Here is a 21,151-nt window from a genome sequence, read left to right as displayed (position 1 = left end):
GATTCGTCCCGCTGGAGGGGCTCAGCGTTTGATCCTGAGCTTTTGTCCATGTTTGGGAGGCTCTGGATCCTCATTCTCCAGTTAGACTTAAGAAGAGGTCAGGATTATTCAGTGCCTGAGAATAAAAACAGCTACTGATGTAATCATACATTACTCTCTCTGCATTCAGTGCATCACAGCTTTAACACGGATCTTTTTCTCATAGTCTCTTAAAGATGCTGTAATTCTAGTATGTGCTCTGATGACTTCACTGCCTGGACATGGACTTTTTTTTCTTTATGAACACATTGCATAAAATGCTGAATTTGTTTACAGTTTAAACTTCTTTTTTAAATGTCTTTAGACAAATGAGAAATAATTCAATTAATAAAAAAAAAAAAAAAAAAAAGTATAGCGCTTTTCACAATACACATCATTTCAAAGCAGCTTTACAGAAAATGCATGAGCCCAGATTACAGTTTAGAGTGATCTGTAATCAGAGGAAACTGTCTAACTTATGCATTTCAGAAATGTACATGTATAAATCACAGTTAGCTAAAAATGTATGGTAACACTTTACAATTGGTTAACATTAGTTAGCATGGATTAATAATGATCTGCACTTATACAGCATTTATTAATCTTTGTTAATGTTAATTTCAACATTTACTAATACATTAGTTAACACTTGTTAACATTAGTTAATGCACTGTGAACTAACATGAACAAACAAGCTGTATTTTTATTGAATAACGCTAATAAAGATGAACAAATACAGCAACCAATGTATTGCTCATGGTTAGTTCATGTTAGATTATATGTACATTATACTTGATATTACATTAACTATTGTTAACTAATGAACCTTATTGTAAAGCGTTACCAAATGTTTTAATTTAAACAATGCAATAATTTAAGGCAGAAACAATGAGCTCACTGAAGTGATGAATAGTTGTTAACAAATGATTATGACATTTAGCAAAATGTAGCATTGGTGCGTGTTGATTCAGATACTGTAACTTGGGCAGTTATTCACCGCTTATAAAGAAGGCACACCTTTGTTTCGGCTCATGCGTTGTACATGTAAATCCATCAAAATCTTTAATTTATGTATAATTTGTGCCCATCATGCTGTTTGTTCAGAGAAATGGTATTTTTAAAGCGTTTGATCAGGATTTATCCCACATCATAGTACAAAGACCGCACACCACACGCTTGTGTCATGTGAACGTGATCGCATCTGGTTCTGGTTGTGCTAGTATTGTTAGCTCTTAGTGCTGTTTGACACCAGAGATCATAACGTTGTCTTTATAATAATAATAAGATTAATTACAATAACTTTTGTGGGCAAGGATTAACCATGTTTAGATCCCACGTGTCAGACAAGTAATTGTTTGTGTCAATGATGAATTGTAAAATCAAACACAAGTGAAGTAAATGGAGCACCACAAGGCTCAGTCTTCGGTCCTCTTTTATTCATTGTGCACGCTCCCCTTAGATAATACTATCATGAAACAATAAACTTACATTTTTATGCTGATGGCAGTTAGCTTTGCATGTATCCTCCAGATGCAATTTCACAATTGTTCAGATGTAAAGAATCCATTTTAAAGAATGGACGTCTAATCATTTCGCCCCCAATTAAATCAAAAAAAAAAAAAAAAAAAAAAAAAAAGAGGAATTATTCATGACCAAAACTTCAAACATACGATTTATTAAGATGATTGATGTTGTCATCTAGTTACGCTATTTGTTTTTAGAAAACCACATTTCCAGTTTCCTAGAAAGCATTCTTTTGCTTTAGAAATATTTTATTAAACATGAAATCTCTTTAGCCAGGCAAATAATGATTTACCTTGATATTTGAGTGCACATGAACTACTGATATGTTTAAGCATTATAAAATGTTCATTAATGACCTATTAATTATTCGTTTTTAATGTTATTGGTCTATACAAGTAAATGATAAACCCTCCAACAACAGCACCTTGTAGAAACAAAACAAACACACAAATGCAATAGGAGATATTTGAAAAACAGTGAATTTATGAATTTTTTAGTTAAACACATGATGAAGTGCGTTTGCTTATTTTAGGTGAGAAACTGTTAAATACACAATTATAAAATATAAAAGCAGGACAGATTCAGAATATACTGAATGCAACAGGAAAGGCAGTAATGGCAAAAACTCAAAGAGTTTATGTAGTTGATCCATTAATAACAGTCTTTATCATTTCTTTAAAACAGTTCTTTATAATTATTCTTTGATAAACAACCATTTTAACTAACCAATTCTTTCGCTGCAAATCATTTTTAATCTAATAATGTCTGTATACATCTGGATGGGAATTACATCGACAGTGAATTGGAACAAAAGGGAAAAAAAAACCATTATAAAAGCAAAAATGGAAATATGGCTTTTATGCTTTATAAAAGATATACCTTTGATAGAAATGCCAGTAGATCAAGTTGTCACAAACGCAAACATTGACACTGCAAAAAACATTTAAAGGAGATACTATTTGTAACGTTTCAAAGCTTTATTATTCTTTTCTTTAAAAACTGATATGTTTTCTCTATGAATTGTTTCAACGCAAAGTTAATGATTGCACCACTGGTCCACATTGCCACAAAAAAAAGATAAAAAGAAAAATGGAAAACAGCTGTCGACTGTCAGAAGAGCAGAAGACACACTGTCCTAATGTTGTCTCGGAAAGCTTACCAGACATTACAAACACTGTTTGGCCCCTGCCATGATCACAAGCGCTCACGACTGCTGATCTAATTACTCTATCTAGTACTGAAACAACAACAACAACAAAAAATGATAGAATTTTATAGAAATTAAAATTAACTTGCAAATGTGGCATATTTTCAAAATACAACAAAACAATAAAGCTGGCATGACAATGCTCATAAAAGTGACTTTTAAAATAGACATCCTGATACATGGTTCACTTTTTACTCGTTGCATATGATGAATGATTTCCTCATCCTCTGGTGTGTGTGTGTGTAATGTCCCGGATCAGGCTCACTGGTCCTGGTCGTCCTTTCGGAGCTCCGACGGCAAGAACTTGTTCTGTTGCTGTCGGATTATGGCCAGCTTCTTCCGGGCCTCTTCCAGCTCTCTCTCCTTCCTCAGCATCTCCTCCTGAGCAGCGATGATCTGAGGACACACACACATCGCAGCACATTAACTAAACAACATTCATAACATACTTAATTCACTGCATGTCTAAATCGGTCCCACTTTCTATTAAGTGGCTTTAAGTACAATGTACAATTATTGTGTTGATGTCGTATTGTAAAACACTTGAGGTGTGATACGGGTAAGGTTAGGGACAGGTGTGGTGGTGTGGGTGGGTTAAGGTGTAAGCGAAGGGTCAACAGTGTAATTCTAAATGTAATTACATAAATGAATTACAGCTGTAATTACATGCAGGTATTTTCAAGATATAAGTACAATGTAAAAACAAGCATGTACACAGTAAGTTCATTGTATCAAATTATTAATTTGAATGTTAGTACATAGTAGTTAAAGCCACTTAATATAAAGTGGGACCGTAAAAACAGACAGGTAGCAACTTAAGAAGCAAACTCCCACTGTCACGTTCAATCATTGTGCTGGAAATACTCCCAAAACACACAGTAAACATGCAATCGCTGAGGTTTCACTGATGTTCTCTTTACCTGAGCAATGCCGCCCACCATCTTGCTCTTCACTATCACAGCCTGATCATCTTGAGCCTCGAACGCAGCCTTCTGTGCCGCCTTCACCAGGTTATCTGATGCCCGCTTCACGGCATTACCAGCAGCCTGAAGACAAACAGACATCAGAGTACTCTCCTGAGCATTCAACAAAACACTTTAAGACCCACCTCATCAAACTCACTCTGTCTGAACTTCAGATACCATTCCTAGAATATCAATACTTCAATATTAATAATCAATACTTAAATACAAGAGTAATACTAGACACACTGACTGACATTTAACCAGTTGTCATCTAGCTCTATATTCACAGCTGCTACAGCGTTCGGACACTGTTTTGTCACACGGCAGACCTGTGGACATTTTAACTTGTGCCTACAAGTACAACTACTTTAATGTGTGACTAGAAGTGAAACTACAAGTACAACTATAATTTTTGGCTACAAGTGAAACTACAAGTACAACTACTTTAATGTGTGACGAAGTGAAACTACACAAGTACAACTACTTTAATGTGTGACGAAGTGAAACTACAAGTACAACTACTTTAATGTGTGACTAGAAGTGAAACTACAAGTACAACTATAATTTTTGGCTACAAGTGAAACTACAAGTACAACTACTTTAATGTGTGACGAAGTAAACTACACAAGTACAACTACTTTAATGTGTGGCTAGAAGTGAAACTACAAGTACAACTACTTTAATGTGTGACTAGATGTGAAACTACACAAGTACAACTATAATGTGTGACTAGAAGTGAAGCTACACAAGTACAACTTTAATGTGTGACTAGAAGTGAAACTACAAGAACAACGACTTTAATTTTTGGCTACAAGTGAAACTACAACCAAACTTTGTTGCTACCAGTAAAACTACATTAATTTGTGACTACAAGTACAACGACTATATTTTTTTGCTACAAGTAAACGACTTTAATTTGACTACAGGTGCAACTACAAGTACGACTTTAATTTGTGGCTACAAGAGCAACTACAAGTACAATTACTTTAATTTGTGAACACAATGAAGTAGCTTTTAGCAAGCAGGGGTTTGTAGTCAAACCCCATATATCTGGTGTGTGTAGGGAAGGCTCAGCCTGTGTCTGGACTCCAGGGATGGCTTTAAAAGGAAAAGCAGCTGTGGAGAGAGCAGCCTGAACTAAACACATCACTGGAGCTCTTCTGGCAAACGCTCCAGGAATTTTTTTTTTCCTTTTTTATGCCTTTTGAGGCATTGTGCATGGCTGAAGGTGTGATTTAGGGTTGAGTGTGTTCAGCTGTCAGTAGTCTTGAGTTATCTCTGCAAGAGGAAGGACTGGCCCGCACTTTATACACAAACTAGAATAGCTAAGAGATTCTGCATTGCTGCCACAGAAGACATTTCACATCACTGTGCACAGCTCTATTAGTACAAGGAACAAACGCACATATTAGACACTGGGGAGTTGATAAAAAACAAACAAACAAAAAAATTCTTTAAATGATAAATCTTCCAAGTAAACTATTCATCTGTGAAACAAACCCATTTTACAAACCTCTCAAATATCAATTGGTCTTGTATCATAAGCAGTATTTGGCCTTATTTTGAGCAGGTGAGGAGACTTCTCATGGTCAGATATCAGCAGAAGTAAGATGGTGGAGTGGGGAGGGAAGTCTATCACAGGTAAAAACATCCGACCTGCTAGGTCTGAAAATGTAGTGTGTGTGTGTGTGTGTGTGTGTGTGTGTGTGTGTGTGGGGGGGGGGGGTAGCAAAGGAATGATTGGCCGGATTGATGTGGCCATCAGTAAAAGGCGGCTCTAAAATCTGATTGGCTGGAGTAGAAAGCGGATGGAGTCGTGCTCCGGTTGTGCTGTAAGTAATGTTTTAAAATTCACAAATGTGTACTGTGGCAAACACAAGGAAAGATCCACAAATACATGCACACCATTCCACAAAATGTCTGTTTCATTGTATATTTCATATTGAGTGAATCTCAGAATGTGGCTGTGTGCAACATAATGAATTAAACAATAAATAAAGATGCAAAAAAAAAAAAAAAAAAAAAAATCAGACTTCACTTTAACTAATGCAAATGATGGCAGTCATTCAGTTGGTGAATGGATGGGATGTAGAAAGTTTGACAATTGGAGAGTCATGTACACTTTCCATACCAAATTGTGCACTCATATCCCAACAAAATACCAGCTATTAATATTTCTCACATTTCCTGACCCATGCAGCACTGGTTGTAATCTAAATATTAATGCAAATTAATAATCATTAAGGAGTGTGTTCAACAGCAACTTAAGTGTTGCTCTCAGTGTCTCTAGAGACAAATTATCTAATAATGTTACATTTCTAAAGCAGATTTCTGAGGACCATTTATTAAAAATCTCCCAGCAGCCACCAGCACTGCTGTTATCACAAGCCCTCATCAGAGCATATAACAAATCCGACAACTGGACTGTGTAAGACAAGATGATGACACTGGGTCTATTCCTGCTCCAGCATTACATTCATCTCACGGCTGCACAGTTAAACACAGCTAAACTATAAATCTACTGTATCTGATGTCATGGGAATCTCTAGCAAAGCTCCATGTTTAATGTCTGAATGTCATTTCATTTGCTGGAAAACTCAATATGGAGTCTCTGCCTATCGTGATGACGAAGATATAATGTTGATCTCAGAGTTGATCAGGTTTTAACTCTAACCCTGTGCAGGACGACAGCTGTCTCCCTGGAGGCAGGAGGGGTGCGTCACTCAATATTTAAAGGCTTTGTTGAGAGGCGGACACAAAACAGCTCAGACTCTTCTTTGCTTATTCGTGTCAGGCCACTGCAATGGCAAATGATGAGAGGAAAATGATGATCTTTCATATTAGGATTCTGGTCAATTTGACACATTTCGATTTTTTTTAACTGTCTGTAATACTGGGTAACTATGATATTCTCCTTAAAATTTTGAGGGTTTTTCTCATTTAGTGTCATTAACATTCCTGCAATGTGTGGTGGAACGTGCGCACAAAATTTATATTATAATTATGATATTTGCGGGTCATTTGCATTTATGCATTTGTCAGATGTTGTTATCCGAAAAAACGTACCCTGAAGGAACACTTTTTTTTTTAAGTATGAAGGTATAAATCAGTTCACATGTTGTTCAGTTCACAGAAAAAGTGCTTTTCCACACTTCTTCTGTTTAAAGTGTTTAATTCTCTTTAAAATATTTACAATACGGACACGATATTTACAGAGAAAACAAAAATGTTTAAAAAAAACTTACATTAAAAATACAATTTATGCATGTTCTTGTTTCTTTCTCAATGTGTGAGAAGTGAGTATTAATATTAAAGGTCTACCTTAAGATTTTTACCTTATTCCTTTTTTTGTTTTTCATAGAAAAAGTTTAGTGACCCCACTTTTACGATCATGCACTCTTACATTTTGTTGCATCAATGGTTCTATTAAAAACATCCATGGAATCTTTCCATTGCACAAAAGGTTCTTTATGGAGGAAAAAGATTCTTTAGATTATTGAAATGTTCTTACACACACACACAGACACAGACACAGACACAGACAGACAGACACACACAGACACACACACACACACACACACGCGCACAAAACAATGGTTATTTTAAGAGCTGATCACTGAAAGGTTCCTTGGTGAAGCAAAAATGGTTCTTCAATGGCATCCCTGCAAAAAACCCTTTTGGAACCTTTATTTTTTTAACTCAATACTGGGGTCTATCAGAACATGTAACTGTATGGACATACTGAAACACACACACACACACACACACACACACACACACACACTGACCTGCAGTCTCTTCATGGTCTGGGAGTCCTGGTCCGCCTTGACCTTGCAGGCCACGAGCAGCTGAGCTGTAGATGCTGCCACCTGTTTGGCTGAAGAGATGAGCTTCTCCTCGCTGGCGTGACCCTGAACGGCGGAGTTGGCCGCCTCGCACAGGTTGTTAGTGGCTGCGGCCACCATACGGGCCTAGAGCAGATGAATTCAGGAACAAAATATGTGTTAAACATCCACCTCATCAAAAACTACATGTATATATGAGTTTACATGCAACCTCTGAAATCCACGAGAAGAAACTGAGAAAGTTAAAGGGTTAGTTCATCCAAAAAATGTATATTCTGTAATCATTTTCTCACCCTCATGTCGTTCCAAACCTGTATGACTGACCACAAAATAAGATACTTTTTTCTTGTCCATACAGTGAAAGTCAATGGAGACCAATGCTATTTTGAACCAAACAGTCCAAACCAAAAAATCGAATCGTACTGCTCTCCATCCCCGGTTCGGCACACACTTGCACCGCGGTTCAACTCACATCTATAATATGGTTTGTTAAAAGTAACAAAACAGACGGACAGAGCTCCTAATGCATGTTTCTGTCGATGGATACAACAGCGATGATAAAAAAAACGTGGATAAACAGTCACTCTTTGTAAACTGTTCAGTGCGAGAGCCGTATGCTGTAATATGATCAGTCATTAGCGTCATCATCATCACCCGGTGTGATAGTGCGTGAGTGCAGGACCTGGATAGCACACTCTCTGTGTTTAAACTAAACTCATTTAAGCCGTGCCAGTTTAAACATTAGAGCGCCAGAAGACATGAATGAGAACTCGCGCCCGCGCTGTGAGAAGGTTTGTGTGTGTACTCGTCAGAAGCACGCTCACGGAAACCCCCGTCTCAGACATCATGCAAATATTGAGTTCAATTTCAGTGGAGAAAGACAACGCATGTGTACAGTATCAGTGCATTATGTCTTAAAGTGACAGCAGCCTAATATTCCTGCTGTGTTTTTAATGTTAATCAAACAACAAAAGACAAGGAAATCACTCACTGCTCTTGACTGAATAGCTTTTGTAACTTTAACGAGGATTAATCTTTAATTTATACAGTCAAATATGCAATGTTATTTTACACTTGATTACTTTACTCAATTTCTGATCCTGAAAACTAATGTTAGACCTCCCTGAAAAACATAAAGCACTGTTTATTTTATTTGTATCTTTGCACTATTGTGTTTATTTGTGCTGTTGCTTGTAGTTTGATTATTTGTTCTTATTTTATTTATTTTTATTTGACAGTAGTTCTTTTTTCCCCTGAAAATAGCACAACCGAAACCGTGACTCTAAAACAGTGAAACAAACCGAACCGTGAGCAATTCGAACCGTTAAACCCCAAGTTTATAACTATATGAGGGTGAGTAAATGATGACAGAATTTTTATTTCTGAATGAACTATCCCGTTAAGCTCAATTGAGGAAGAAATCAGCGAGTTTGAAACAGACTTACAGCTGAAATGAGACCCTGAGACCACTGTCCATCATCCACTGCATTTGCTGGAATCGCCCCGACCTGACAGACAGACAGAGAGATAGGCAGTACTGACTTAGATGATTTGCAGGCGTTGTGTATGAAGTCGAGTGGTGTGTGTGTGTGTGTTGTACCTTCCCCTGGGCCACCAGCTCCCTCTGAGCGGCAGACGCAGCTTTGACCAGAGCGCTGGTGGCGGCGGCGATGGATTTGGCTGCTTCCAGAATCTGCTCCTCAAAGTTCAGACTCTCATCAGCCTCCTGTTAAACAACACAACAGAACACACATTTACATCACCGTCTCAACACGGAGACTGAACTTCAAGGTGTTTTCCACATGCGTATGAGCACAACACAATGCCTTTTCATTCCAGTATCCATGATGATGACGATGATGATGATGATAGTAATTCATGCTCAGTGATTGTGTTCGTGGCTACATTCATAATTCGTGTTACCTTAAATCCAAATCCAAACTGGGCAATGCAAACGGGAAGAGTCAAACAGATATCATATAATGGTCAGGAACATTAGATTAAGAATATATGAACACAGTGCAGGGTTTTCCAAGCTAAATGTGAGATGTGAAGCAGTATAGTGTGTCAGTTAAGCCGGTTGAGTCCCGAGGGGTGTGGGTAAACGTTTCCTCACCTTGGGCTTGGCCCGGGGTTTGAGCTGCTCCAGTTTCTTGGCGGCGGCTTCGATGGCAGCTGCGGCTCCCAGCAGCTCGTTCTCGGCGATGACCGTCGGGTCCTCAGGGTCCACCCACTCTGTGCCTAAACACAGCATCAGATCCAATCTCTAGGTCATCGTACTAAAAACTACTGCCTTACTGAAACTGTACAGCTGTATGAAAACATCATTTCACCAGAAGTTAACTGTAGGAGTCAATTCTTAAATACGTTTTTTAAACACATTTACTCAGATTTAAAGAGAAACCAAAGTTTGGGCTTCCTCCATCTCCTTGTATACTCGTGTTCTACCTCTGATTTGAGCACTTTCTGCATTGTTTAGAATTTCTTTTTTTCCCTTTTTTTACATCTTTACATTTGTTTTTTAATAAATCATGAGGTTCTGAAAGGTGTGTGCATAATTTTACAACATGTTTACAAGGTTTTTTTGCTCTTTTGAAAAAATAAATAAAGAAGTGTACTCAGTAGACTTTCAGACCTCAAAATGCCCGCTTGGGACACTCAGACTATTGAAAGGAACTACTCTACAAACACAACACTCGGAAATATTGATATTAGAATGAATACAGTACAGTTCAAAAGTTTGGATTTTTAAAAATGTTTTTGAAAGTCTCTTCTGCTCACCAAAGCTGCGTTTATTTGATCAAAAATACAGTAAAAACAGTAATATTGTGAAATAATTACAATGTTTTCTATGTGAATATATGTTAAAATGTAATTTATCTTTGAATTTTCAGCATCGTTACTCCAGTCTTCAGTGTCACATGATCCTTCAGAAATCACTCTGATATGATGATTCGATGCTCAAGAAACATTTCTGATTATTAGCATATTTTTGTGGAAACCGTGACACTTTTTTTCAGGATTCTTTGATGAATAGAAAGTTCAAAAGAACAGAATTTATTGGAAAAATATATATTTTTTTGTAACTTTATAAAGGTCTTTCTCACTTTTGATCAATCTAATGTGCTAAATAAAATTATTAATTTCTTTAAAAAACTGACCCTAAACTTTTGACTGGTACTGTAAAAGCACATAATTTTCAATATGTGCAATAAAGCTGACAGTCAAAGACAACAACAGCAAGAAGAAAGCATAAATATCCTATTCTCTTCAATATCTCTTTTATTAAATATTATTTTGCTCATATGGGTACTAGATAGGTGGAAAGCCTCAACTTCACTTCCTTCGTTTTTATGTGAATTGGCACCTATAAATCCTCCTTTAAACGCGCGCTCTCTCTCTCTCTCTCTCTCTCTCTCTCTCTCTCACAGCAGAGATTCTCCCCGTCTCTCATCATGTGTTAAATCAGGGTCTGGGTATTATCAGCCCGAGCTCTCAGATCACTTTCAGTGATGGGTGGCAGGGATTATCCTGATAAATCCTGCTTGGATTCCCTCCTCATGATGCAGAACTGGAAGTGGACACTTGACCTGATCAGATGGAGAGGGCAGGAGAAGCCCAGGATCTGGAGAAACATGACACACACACACACACACTGTACCTTTCATGGCCTCCGCAGCCTGTATGAGCTCGGTCACTGAGCCGGCCACGCGTTTGGAGTAGTTGGACAGCTGCTGCTTGAGGTCATGACTGGGTTTATGGATGATCTGCGGATGGAGAGCACAACACTTCACACACATGAATGTATTAAAACGGGGATTGTTAGATCAATCTGACACTGATTCAAGCGCTGTTAGACACTCGTGTGATCAGTTTGTAGTAGTGATTTCTGAGATGTGTGTGTGTGTGTGTCCTCGGCGTGTCCTCCAGGGTGGTGCTGGTGACAGTGAAACAGGTGTGTGGCATTAGCAGAGCTGTTCGTTTGGAACAGACGGCTAAGAAAAGACTTGGCCATGAGGAGGAATGCTGAGAATGACATGGACAATACCAGAAACACACACACACACACACACACACACACACACACACCCACAGACAAACATATGCCATCTGTCTGTCTGTACAAACCCTATAAAAATCACAAAGGACAGTCGGTCTCTCTCTTCAGGGTTTTGACCAATGGATTTCAATATCAGGTCCAGTCATTTATGCTCAATGTGGTGCATCTGCCTTTAAATGTCAGGTGACTATATTTGGAATAAATAAAAGTAAATGATCAATAGTTTTATTCCACTCAAGCATTCACAAAACGTTATACATAAAATATTTAAGAGCAGAGTAAAACTAGAAATAAACATTTCAGTTACTATGGATTTATAGACCTTTTCCAGCCCCGGAAAAACGTACTCTTAAAATAACCTGAAAATAACAGGGAATTTTAAGAGTACGCAACCCGAGTGTGTGTTGCTTCAAGAGAGCGAGCACACATCGGTGTCGTCTTATTTCATTTTAATTATTCTATTTAATCACCGTCCCTTTCTGTTCTGATGTTCTCCTCGCAAAATGTTAAATGCACATGATTAACACACAGAAAATACTCAAACATCATCATAGTGAAGTCACACTGGCAAAATGTTAAATCCTTCAGCACATCATTCAAATGTTGTTTCATTCAGTATATCTGAAAACTGTAACAACACTGACTAATCAAGATGCCACTCATATTTTCTAGTTAAAAGGTCTCAGAAAGCACTGTCAGCGTCAGGAGACATAGATACCCCTGACCTATCAGAGGAATCACACCAGTTCCTACACAGACAGACCCGACGAGTGCTTCTCAAGTGCATAACTAACAATCTGCAAAAATAACAATTCATCATGATATTGGTGTCAAAATTTTGTTTCCTTCATCAAAATGATTGCAGCTTTGTTTTCTGTGCCCCCTATGGGCAGGATTTCACAAAATATAGGGTTTTTTTTGTTAGAAAAACCTTTTTTGCAGACATCCCAACCTGCAGAAAGTCATTTCAGGGAGATTTTAACTAATTTGCAGGCATCAGGGAGCCGCTATCAATATGCGGGAGACTCCCGGAACTTCCGGGAGACTTGGGATGTCTGTTTTTGTCGTGAAAGTCTATAGATGATACATGCCAAATGTTGCGTGAAACACAAATGTCCAAGAGGAAGTTTCAAAATTTGGTTCTGCAGAAAAAGACGGAAATGGAAATAAAATAGATCTGCAACCCAGCAGTTGAGACGCACTGCAGCATCCTCTCTGTTATAGAACTTTTGTCTCATGTTAAAAGAGTGTGCAAATACACACAAAACACACACACACACACACACACGGGCAGAGAGATTCACATGCAGTCACCTGTAACTCACCGGCTATCAGTGAACCAACACACACGCACACACACACGCACACACGGAAAGAGGAAGAGAACAGAAAATAAATGAGGAAAACACAAAAAAAAACTGCATAGCACTGATCTACTGCCTTATTACAACTATCACAAAATCCCACATTCAACAACTCATATGGACCTTTACAAATAAAACTATAATCCAGTATCCACCTTTAAACATTTTAAGCCCTATTCGGACAGTAAATGTTCCTCATGAGGACGTATGGCTCCTCGTGCTCGGATGAAGATAATTCACGGTGGAGGTGCGAGTTTGTGATCCTACGAACCCAGACATGCACTATTCATTTGGTCAATCATATTTCCTATTTAATAAAAAGAAAAATGGACATGCTATTGGTTTAAATGGTTTTCTTGAGTTGCATTTTATCTCTCAAAATGGTGGACATCCTTTTAAAAATGTGGAAATTACTAGGTTTATATTTTGTATGTATATAGCTGTATATAATGCATATTTTAAAATTGCATTGCATACCTGTTGCTGCCATAATAATGCATAAATAAAGCATGCAAATCACCGCAAAGCTCCACAGTTACAATACGATGCTTGGCAGAGGTCAAGACGGATTTTCAAAACGTATTTTGGATTGATCCCATCTTATAAAGATGTGGTTTAGACCGCAATTACATTACCATACGACATTGGTGTTAGTCAAAAAACATAAGTAGGAGAAAAACACTGACATTGGATTCGGACGGCAATAAAATCACAGACTAATCTCTGTAAATGCTATAAAAAAATACATTACGTTCTCATGATAAACAATTACAGTCCGAATAGAGCTTTACACACATTTTTCAGTCACTGCGAGACCCACTGAGTGACAAACATCCTGTGAGTTCAGCCACTAAAATAACAGGAACAAACGCAGCGTCAGTTATTTCACACAGTTTTAACCCCATGACCCCCCATAAGGGAGCTCAAGAAGTGAGCGCGTGTGTGTGTGTGTTAATGGGATGCACCAGGGTGGTCTGGCAGACAGGTGTAACTCACCACCAGCACGTGCTCCAGCAGGCCCAGGTAACCCGTGGCACACTCCGAGCCGAAGCGCAGCGCTCGAGACTGAACGTCACGCTTCACCTCCGGGTGGAAGGCTGCTTGCTGAACACATCACAGACATCACACGCTTAGACATACTGACTTCACTAGGATTTCAAAATATGTCAAATGGTAACATAGAATTTTGAGAAGTAGTGTCTAAAACAAATAACATGGAAATAATTTTTTCTATTCCTTTCTAAACTTCAGCCGTTTATACAGTATTGTTTTATTTATTTAAAGGGATAGATCACCCAAACAAGGAAATCCTGTCATCATTTACTCACTCAAGTTGTTCCAACCCTGTATGATATTGTGAAGAATATGGGTAACCAGACGTTTGATGAACCCCATTGACTTCCATAGTATTTTTTTCCTACTATAGTAGTCAATGGGGTCCATTAACTGATCAGTTACCCATATTCTTCACAATATCTTCTTTAGAGTTCAACAGAAGAAAGAAACTCATACAGGTTTGAAACAACCTGAGGGCGAGTAAATGATGACAACATTTTCATTTCTGGGGAAACTATCCCTTTAATTGGCTGCATCATTGCCATCATCGCCACAACAAACATAAATTTACCATTTCATATTCAATGTCTTTGTTGTCTTTCCCTAAGGGAAAATACACAATAGTAGTTTTCATGCTGGTGAATTGTTCTGAAAGAGCTTAATGAAGCTTAATTGAAAAGAGCCCAGTTTTACAAGACTGCAGTCCTGTTTGATTTCAGAGGATTAGTGTAAATCTGATTGTGTCTGAAGTGGACGTGACAGCACACATGCAGTCGTTGATGCGTCTCAGGCGGCGGCGTCACCTTGCAGGAGTGCAGCATTTCGGCGATGGCGCGTCTGCTGAGGTTCGCGGTGGCGATCACGTCCTCCTGGCGGCAGGAGTTCCCAGCAGCCACTGCTTTAGCCGTGGCCAGCGTGATGCCTTTGGTCATGCGGATGAACTCCTCTGGGGTGGCGGTCTTCGGAGGAGGATCTGCACTGCTGAACACCTGATGGAGGGCCACAGGACATGTGATCAACACTAACGTGGAAAGCCACACTTCACTTGCTCTTCTTCATTCCACTTAATAAAGTTGAATAATAATAATAATAATAATTAGTTTTTCCCGTTGAATGCAGTGATTTAAATGTGTGTGTGTCTCACAGCCAGTTCTTGTTTGATGTGCTCTATGGTGGCCTCTAGTGCTCGCGTGCCTTTAGTGGCCTCGTCCTCCACCGCCTTCACCGTCTTCAGTAGAGACGTCACGTTCGTCACCATCACCTGATGCCACACAAACACCACACATCAACACTGCTCAACACTTATGACTTATGCTCTGGCAAGGAAGACTGCGCTCAAAGTACTCCGTCAAAGGAGAAGAACATAATCAGTTATTATAATGATAAGCACAACACAGAAATGTTTAAGTTTAGTCAATATTATAAATCTATACTGCTTTGCCTGAAGCCTGATACAGAAAAAGAGTTGGAAACACTATATATATATATATATTATAACAATATCCCATATGCATGTATTTGTGAAATTGTTTTATATCACCAGCAAATAAGTCAAGTCAAGTCAAGTCAAGTCAAGTATATTTGTATAGCGCTTTTCACAATACAGATTGTATCAAAGCAGCTTCACAGTATTAAATTAAAATAATACAACAAGGTTTGTTCCTAGTGAAATTTATTGATTGATAAAATTAAATTAAATATTCCCAAAATGTCCCCAACTGAGCAAGCCAAAGGCAACAGTGGCAAGGAACCTAAAACTCCATCAGGTGACCTAATGGAGAAAAAAAACCTTGGGAGAACCCAGGCTCAGTCGGGGGCCAGTTCTCCTCTGGCGTTTATGAACTAGAGGTCGGATTTAACTGTAAGATTAAAAGTATTATATGAATGCCTGGCTGAAGAGATGCGTCTTTAATCTAGTTTTAAACTGGGAGAGCGAGTCTGAGCAACGAACAGTATCAGGAAGACTATTCCAGAGTTTTGGAGCTAAATGTGAAAATGCTCTCCCTCCTTTGGTTGATCTGGATATCCTAGGTATGACCAAAAGCCTCGAATTTAGTGATCTTAAAGAGCGCGATGGATTATAGGGCGATAGAAGATCGGTTAAATAGACTGGAGCTAAGCCGTTTAGGGCTTTATAAGTCAGTAGCAATACCTTGTAATTAATACGGAACTTTATAGGTAACCAATGTAGTGATGATAAAATTAGTGTTATATGATCATATTTTCTTGATCTAGTAAGAACTCTAGCGGCGGCATTTTGGACTAACTGTAGCTTGTTTATTGAGGATGCAGGACAACCAGCTAATAAAGCATTACAGTAATCTAGTCTCGAGGTCATGAACGCATGAACTAACTTTTCTGCATAATAAATAATCTTACATTTATGATTTATTCAATATATGTTGCACTAACCATGAGATCTATTTAAGTATAAGAGTTTTAAGTATAAATATAAAATACTAATCTAACTTGTGCAAGTGATCCTGCATGTCCTATATAAACAAACATTGATGTATTATTTTAATTTAATTTTAATTTAATACTGTGAAGCTGCTTTGATACAATCTGTATTGTGAAAAGCGCTATATAAATAAACTTGACTTGACTATATGAAATACTCTTTGTATTTGTTTGTGTAGATTTGTGCATCTTTGAACAATATGAGTAAGTGTTATTTTAGTATTATATATTATGTTTATTAAAATGAACTTAAGTTTTCATTTTAATTTTAATTAAATTTTATAACATTTCTATTTAGCTTTAATCTTAGTTAAGTTTTACAAATTTTGTTACTTCAACCTAAACTTATTTCAGTCTCATTTTCTTTTTAAGTTTAAGTTAAGTTGTACCATCTAATATCAATATTTAATATATTTCAATTTTATTTCATTTCAATTCCTGAAAAACCTTTTAATAGTTTTTCCTAGAAATGTTTGATAGTTTAGCTTTAGTTAACCATATAAACACTGATGTGAGTGTAAATCCTCCAGCTCAGTTTGCAGGTCAAAGGGAAGGACCCTGATTTCAGGACAGCTCACAATAACCATTGAGATCAGTGTGCAGAGACAGACCGAGGGCTAACCGGAGTGTGTGTGTGTGTGTTATACCTTAGCAGAGTTCTTGAGCTGTAACATGGCGGGATCGTCGTGAGGTTTGCCGGCCGCTGCTTTGGTGGCGCTGATGAGATCACCCAGAGCTTTAGCCACGTCCTTCACCGCATTGATCAGAACCACCTGAGACACACCACACACACACACACACACATCAGACCACTCTGGCAGATGCTGACATCTAGTGCTCAGTAGCAAAACCTGCTCCCTACATAGCCTGCACCCGCCCTCTGACAGAGATGCAAACTCATGAAGAACACTCCTCATCCTCACACGAAGCATTTGAACAAAACTCAGACCGGCTCTAGCATCCTGCAAACCTACAGAGGACAAGCGCTTCGGATGGATGGATGGATTAAAAGAAACATTGAAAGTAAAAACCTGTTGCTCCATCGCTGCACCACAAGCATGGGCATAATATTAAACTTGTGTGTCACCAAATGTATATAGTAATAGGAGAAACATGTATCAGAACAAGAACTGCACAAGAAAAGAAAATTAATTCTCACAGTAAGAGTACCGCAAATATTAAGTAATAGGACACAACTAAAAGCTGTGTGTGTAAATATGAAGGCTAGTTAATGAAGTATCAGTCACATCATAACAGCATATTACCCTAACTAGCAATACAAAGTACAGAAAATGCAGTATGGACTCAAAGACTTCACTAAAATTCACTGAAAAACAGCGGCTGCATGTGAATGAGATCTTACAAACACTGTAATGGAGATTTCACTGGCTTGAAGATAAAGCTTTTAACACGATCATGAACTTGATGGAAGTGTAATTAAACCTCAATATCTGCATTTCATTGCATTTCCTTGAAAGATACAGCCATAACAAGCTTCGAGAATATGCCATGAATTATTAAGTGTTGCCATAGGAACAGCAGAAACCCAAGAATTGTTGCCAAGCACAGAACTAAAGACACACACACACACACTCACTCACACACTCTCACACACAAGACACTCACAGTCTCTCTCTCACACACAAGACACACACACACACTCTCACACACAAGACACTCACACTCACAGTCTCTCTCTCACACACTCGCGCACACACACACACACACACACACACACACACACACACACACACACACACACACACACACACACACACACACACACACACACACACACACACACACACACACACACACAGTCTCTCTCTCTCACACACAAGACACACACTAACACACATATGCTCACACACACTGGTCTTGACAGCAGGCGAGCTGTATTGTGTGTGGACTGAAGAGGCTCCTGATTGGGTCAGGATGGGGTGTCAGCAGTACCTGTGTCTCAGGGTCTTCAGAGCCCAAACTCGCTGCTCCCAGTTTGACCACATCAGCCAGTTTGGTGATGGTGTTGACGGAGGACTGCGCGGCCTGAGCCAGCTTCTCCTGACTCGCTCCGGCTCCGGACACCAGCAGCTTCGTGTCCTCCACCAGGACTTTAGCCGTCTTCAAGATGTGCTCTCTGACCAAACACATCAATATTACAATACAGGAGCAACAAACATTATATTAAAGGAAAGTGATTTTTTTGTTATTGATATTGGGGATAATGCGTTATAAGCAAGTGATGGGTTAGGACAGTGGTTCTCAATTCCAGTCCTCGTGACCCACTGCTCTGCACATTTTGTATGTCTCTCTTATCTGACACACTCATTTCAGTTCATGGAGTCTCTCCTAATGAACTGATGATCTGGTTCAAGTGTGTTAAATAAGGGAGACATACAAAATGTGCAGAGCAGTGGGTCACGAGGACTGGAATTGAGAACCACTGGGTTAGGTCATCAGAAGTTTTTTACAATTTGAAAATTTGGTAAAATATGTTAGAAATTTGTTAAAACATGCTTAGCAATGTGTTAAAAAAATGTTAGCTACGTCTAACAAACATGCTAAATCATGTTAGCAAAACTAAGTAACATGCAATAATGCCCAACCACACTGGAAAAATGTGACCTATTAAACCATGCTAGCAATGCCGAGAAACGTGTGGCCTGATCTCTGATTGTTTTTTTGTGATCTTATAATGTTTAATTGGGTCAGAAAAGGTTCACTGGGGACTGAACTGGTTTGATACGGTTTCTTCTAATGAGGTCAAATGGGTTCTGAACTGGTGGTCTGTCAAAAACTTTTTCAATCTGACAATAAAACCTACAAACTTAAAGATTTTAACACCATTTCCTACTTTCCGGCCAGTCTCTGTCAAGCCAACATCAATGTTTGTGATCAAACTCTATCCGTCGAGTTCAATTTGACATTATAATTGTTTTTATTCTGTTCTGATCAAAAACTTTGGGAGCTGATCGGAGCCACAGCTCAAATGCCACATACAGTTAAGTGAACGATTCTGGATCCTCAATGGTTCTATTAACATCTGTGTTGATCTGCAAACTGCTTCCCATCAATCCACACATATGTCCTGGGCCTTTTTCAAATCTGAGATGTGAACGCCCGGTGATATTTCATGACCTTTTCAATTGAAATAGTCAACTGAATGTGCACTGGGCACTTTGTGTGCTGCTGGAAGGACACATGCAGTGGAGTACCTGTGATCTGCAAAGGTCTCTGCGTTCTCTCGGTTGAGCGAGCCTGCGGTGGCAAACATGATGGTGGTGTCCAGATCCGCGATGATGCCAGACACGGCGCTGGCGGCGGTGATGCAGGCCTGAGTGCCACGATTGCCCGCCTGAAGAGCCGCCAACACATGAGACACCTGAGGGAGAGTGAAGGTATCAGGAGTCTGAGGAAGACTGAACAACATCCATGTCAGATAAGAGAAGAAGAAGAAGATCCGCTGTGAACCTTCTCGGAGACTTTGCGAGCGCTGTCGATGAGCTCCTTCTTGGTGTAGGAGTCGTTGGGACTGCACTGGAGCGCTCCTGCTTTACTGACCAGACCAGTACAGCTGTAACCCAGCTCGGTCACCTGCTTCTTGATGTGAGAACCGATCTGAAGAACAAACCACTTAACCGTCAAGTACAGTCAGCTTTGTAATAAATGTAACAATATTTCACAATATTACTGTTTTTAAAGCATTCAAAAAGTCTTAATGACCCCTTTTGAACGGTAGTGTTCATTTACTATGAATACAAACATTTATTTCTTTTGAATAACGTGCACTGATGAATTGCTCTCAATAAGAACAATAATGTGCAGGAAGTAAATGTGGGTCAATCTGATTTAATGTAAACTTAAAGGTTCAGTTCAGTTCATCTTTATTCACTTCCCGAAGGCAATTTGTGAAATGAATAAAGATGAACTGAACTGAATCTTTAAGTTCACATTAAATCAAATTGAGTGGGCAAGCCACGAAATCCAGCCAGAGGAACAGAAGATACCTCGTGGTTTTCAGCAGTCATGGCGGCACACTTGGCCTCTGACGCCAGGTCACCGAACTCTGTGGTCAGCTGATTGGCCAGACCGCCCAGCTCATCAGGGTTGACGTTGGATTTGGTAACCTGAGAACACAGCAGTTTAAAAACACACTGTCAGTCTTTTCTTGTCTATAAATACGGCATAATTCTCCCAACCGGGAATCATTTTAAACCATAAAACCATCAAAAACGTTTAAAATATGTACAGGGCTCAAAGCAAGCATTCGCAAGTGAAAATGACATGATGTGACTCTGGAAAATAATCTACATCTAATTTATTTATATAATACCATCAGAATAAAAATGCAAAAGTGCTCTTTGGTGCAGATGTTTTACTCTGTCCTTCTCTTTTGTTGATGGCAACAGAAAAGGCAAGCACAAGTTCACTGCTGTGTAAAAGAATGCAAAATTAAGGCATGACTATTAATTGTGCCAAGCTGATTAGCACCCACCTCAGTTTTTCAGCCAATAGTTGAGGCAGACAGTACAAACGTAATTAATATTCATGAGCAAAACCCTTCACCTTAGTTAGCACTTGCTTTAACCAGCTTTTCGTCAATATCATATGAATATGATTAATATATTATGTATTCTGCTTCATATTCATAT

General features: G+C 38.8%; 1 protein-coding gene across 1 annotated transcript in view; it reads right to left on the bottom strand.

Annotated features, from left to right (window-relative positions):
* Window positions 1-1,438: 1,438 nt before the first annotated feature.
* The window catches only part of tln1 (talin 1), an 86,723-nt gene continuing 67,010 nt past the window's right edge, over window positions 1,439-21,151 (bottom strand). The window contains exons 42-56 of the mRNA XM_079862155.1: window positions 20,507-20,626; window positions 19,971-20,117; window positions 19,715-19,881; window positions 18,453-18,636; window positions 17,147-17,272; window positions 15,184-15,300; window positions 14,843-15,028; window positions 13,980-14,087; window positions 11,221-11,326; window positions 9,676-9,800; window positions 9,160-9,285; window positions 9,005-9,067; window positions 7,503-7,685; window positions 3,670-3,795; window positions 1,439-3,145 (exon numbers count right to left, since the gene is read on the bottom strand). Of these exons, the coding sequence (XP_079718281.1) occupies window positions 3,011-3,145; window positions 3,670-3,795; window positions 7,503-7,685; window positions 9,005-9,067; window positions 9,160-9,285; window positions 9,676-9,800; window positions 11,221-11,326; window positions 13,980-14,087; window positions 14,843-15,028; window positions 15,184-15,300; window positions 17,147-17,272; window positions 18,453-18,636; window positions 19,715-19,881; window positions 19,971-20,117; window positions 20,507-20,626 (2,019 nt within the window). The 3' untranslated portion in view covers window positions 1,439-3,010. The remainder of the gene's footprint in view (window positions 3,146-3,669; window positions 3,796-7,502; window positions 7,686-9,004; window positions 9,068-9,159; window positions 9,286-9,675; window positions 9,801-11,220; window positions 11,327-13,979; window positions 14,088-14,842; window positions 15,029-15,183; window positions 15,301-17,146; window positions 17,273-18,452; window positions 18,637-19,714; window positions 19,882-19,970; window positions 20,118-20,506; window positions 20,627-21,151) is intronic.

The sequence above is a fragment of the Squalius cephalus genome, assembly GCF_949319135.1.
Source record: "Squalius cephalus genome assembly, chromosome: 24".
NCBI classification, from domain to species: Eukaryota; Metazoa; Chordata; class Actinopteri; order Cypriniformes; family Leuciscidae; genus Squalius; species Squalius cephalus.
The sequence above is the reverse complement of the archived record's forward strand: the minus strand, read 5'-3'. Positions and strand labels throughout refer to the sequence as shown.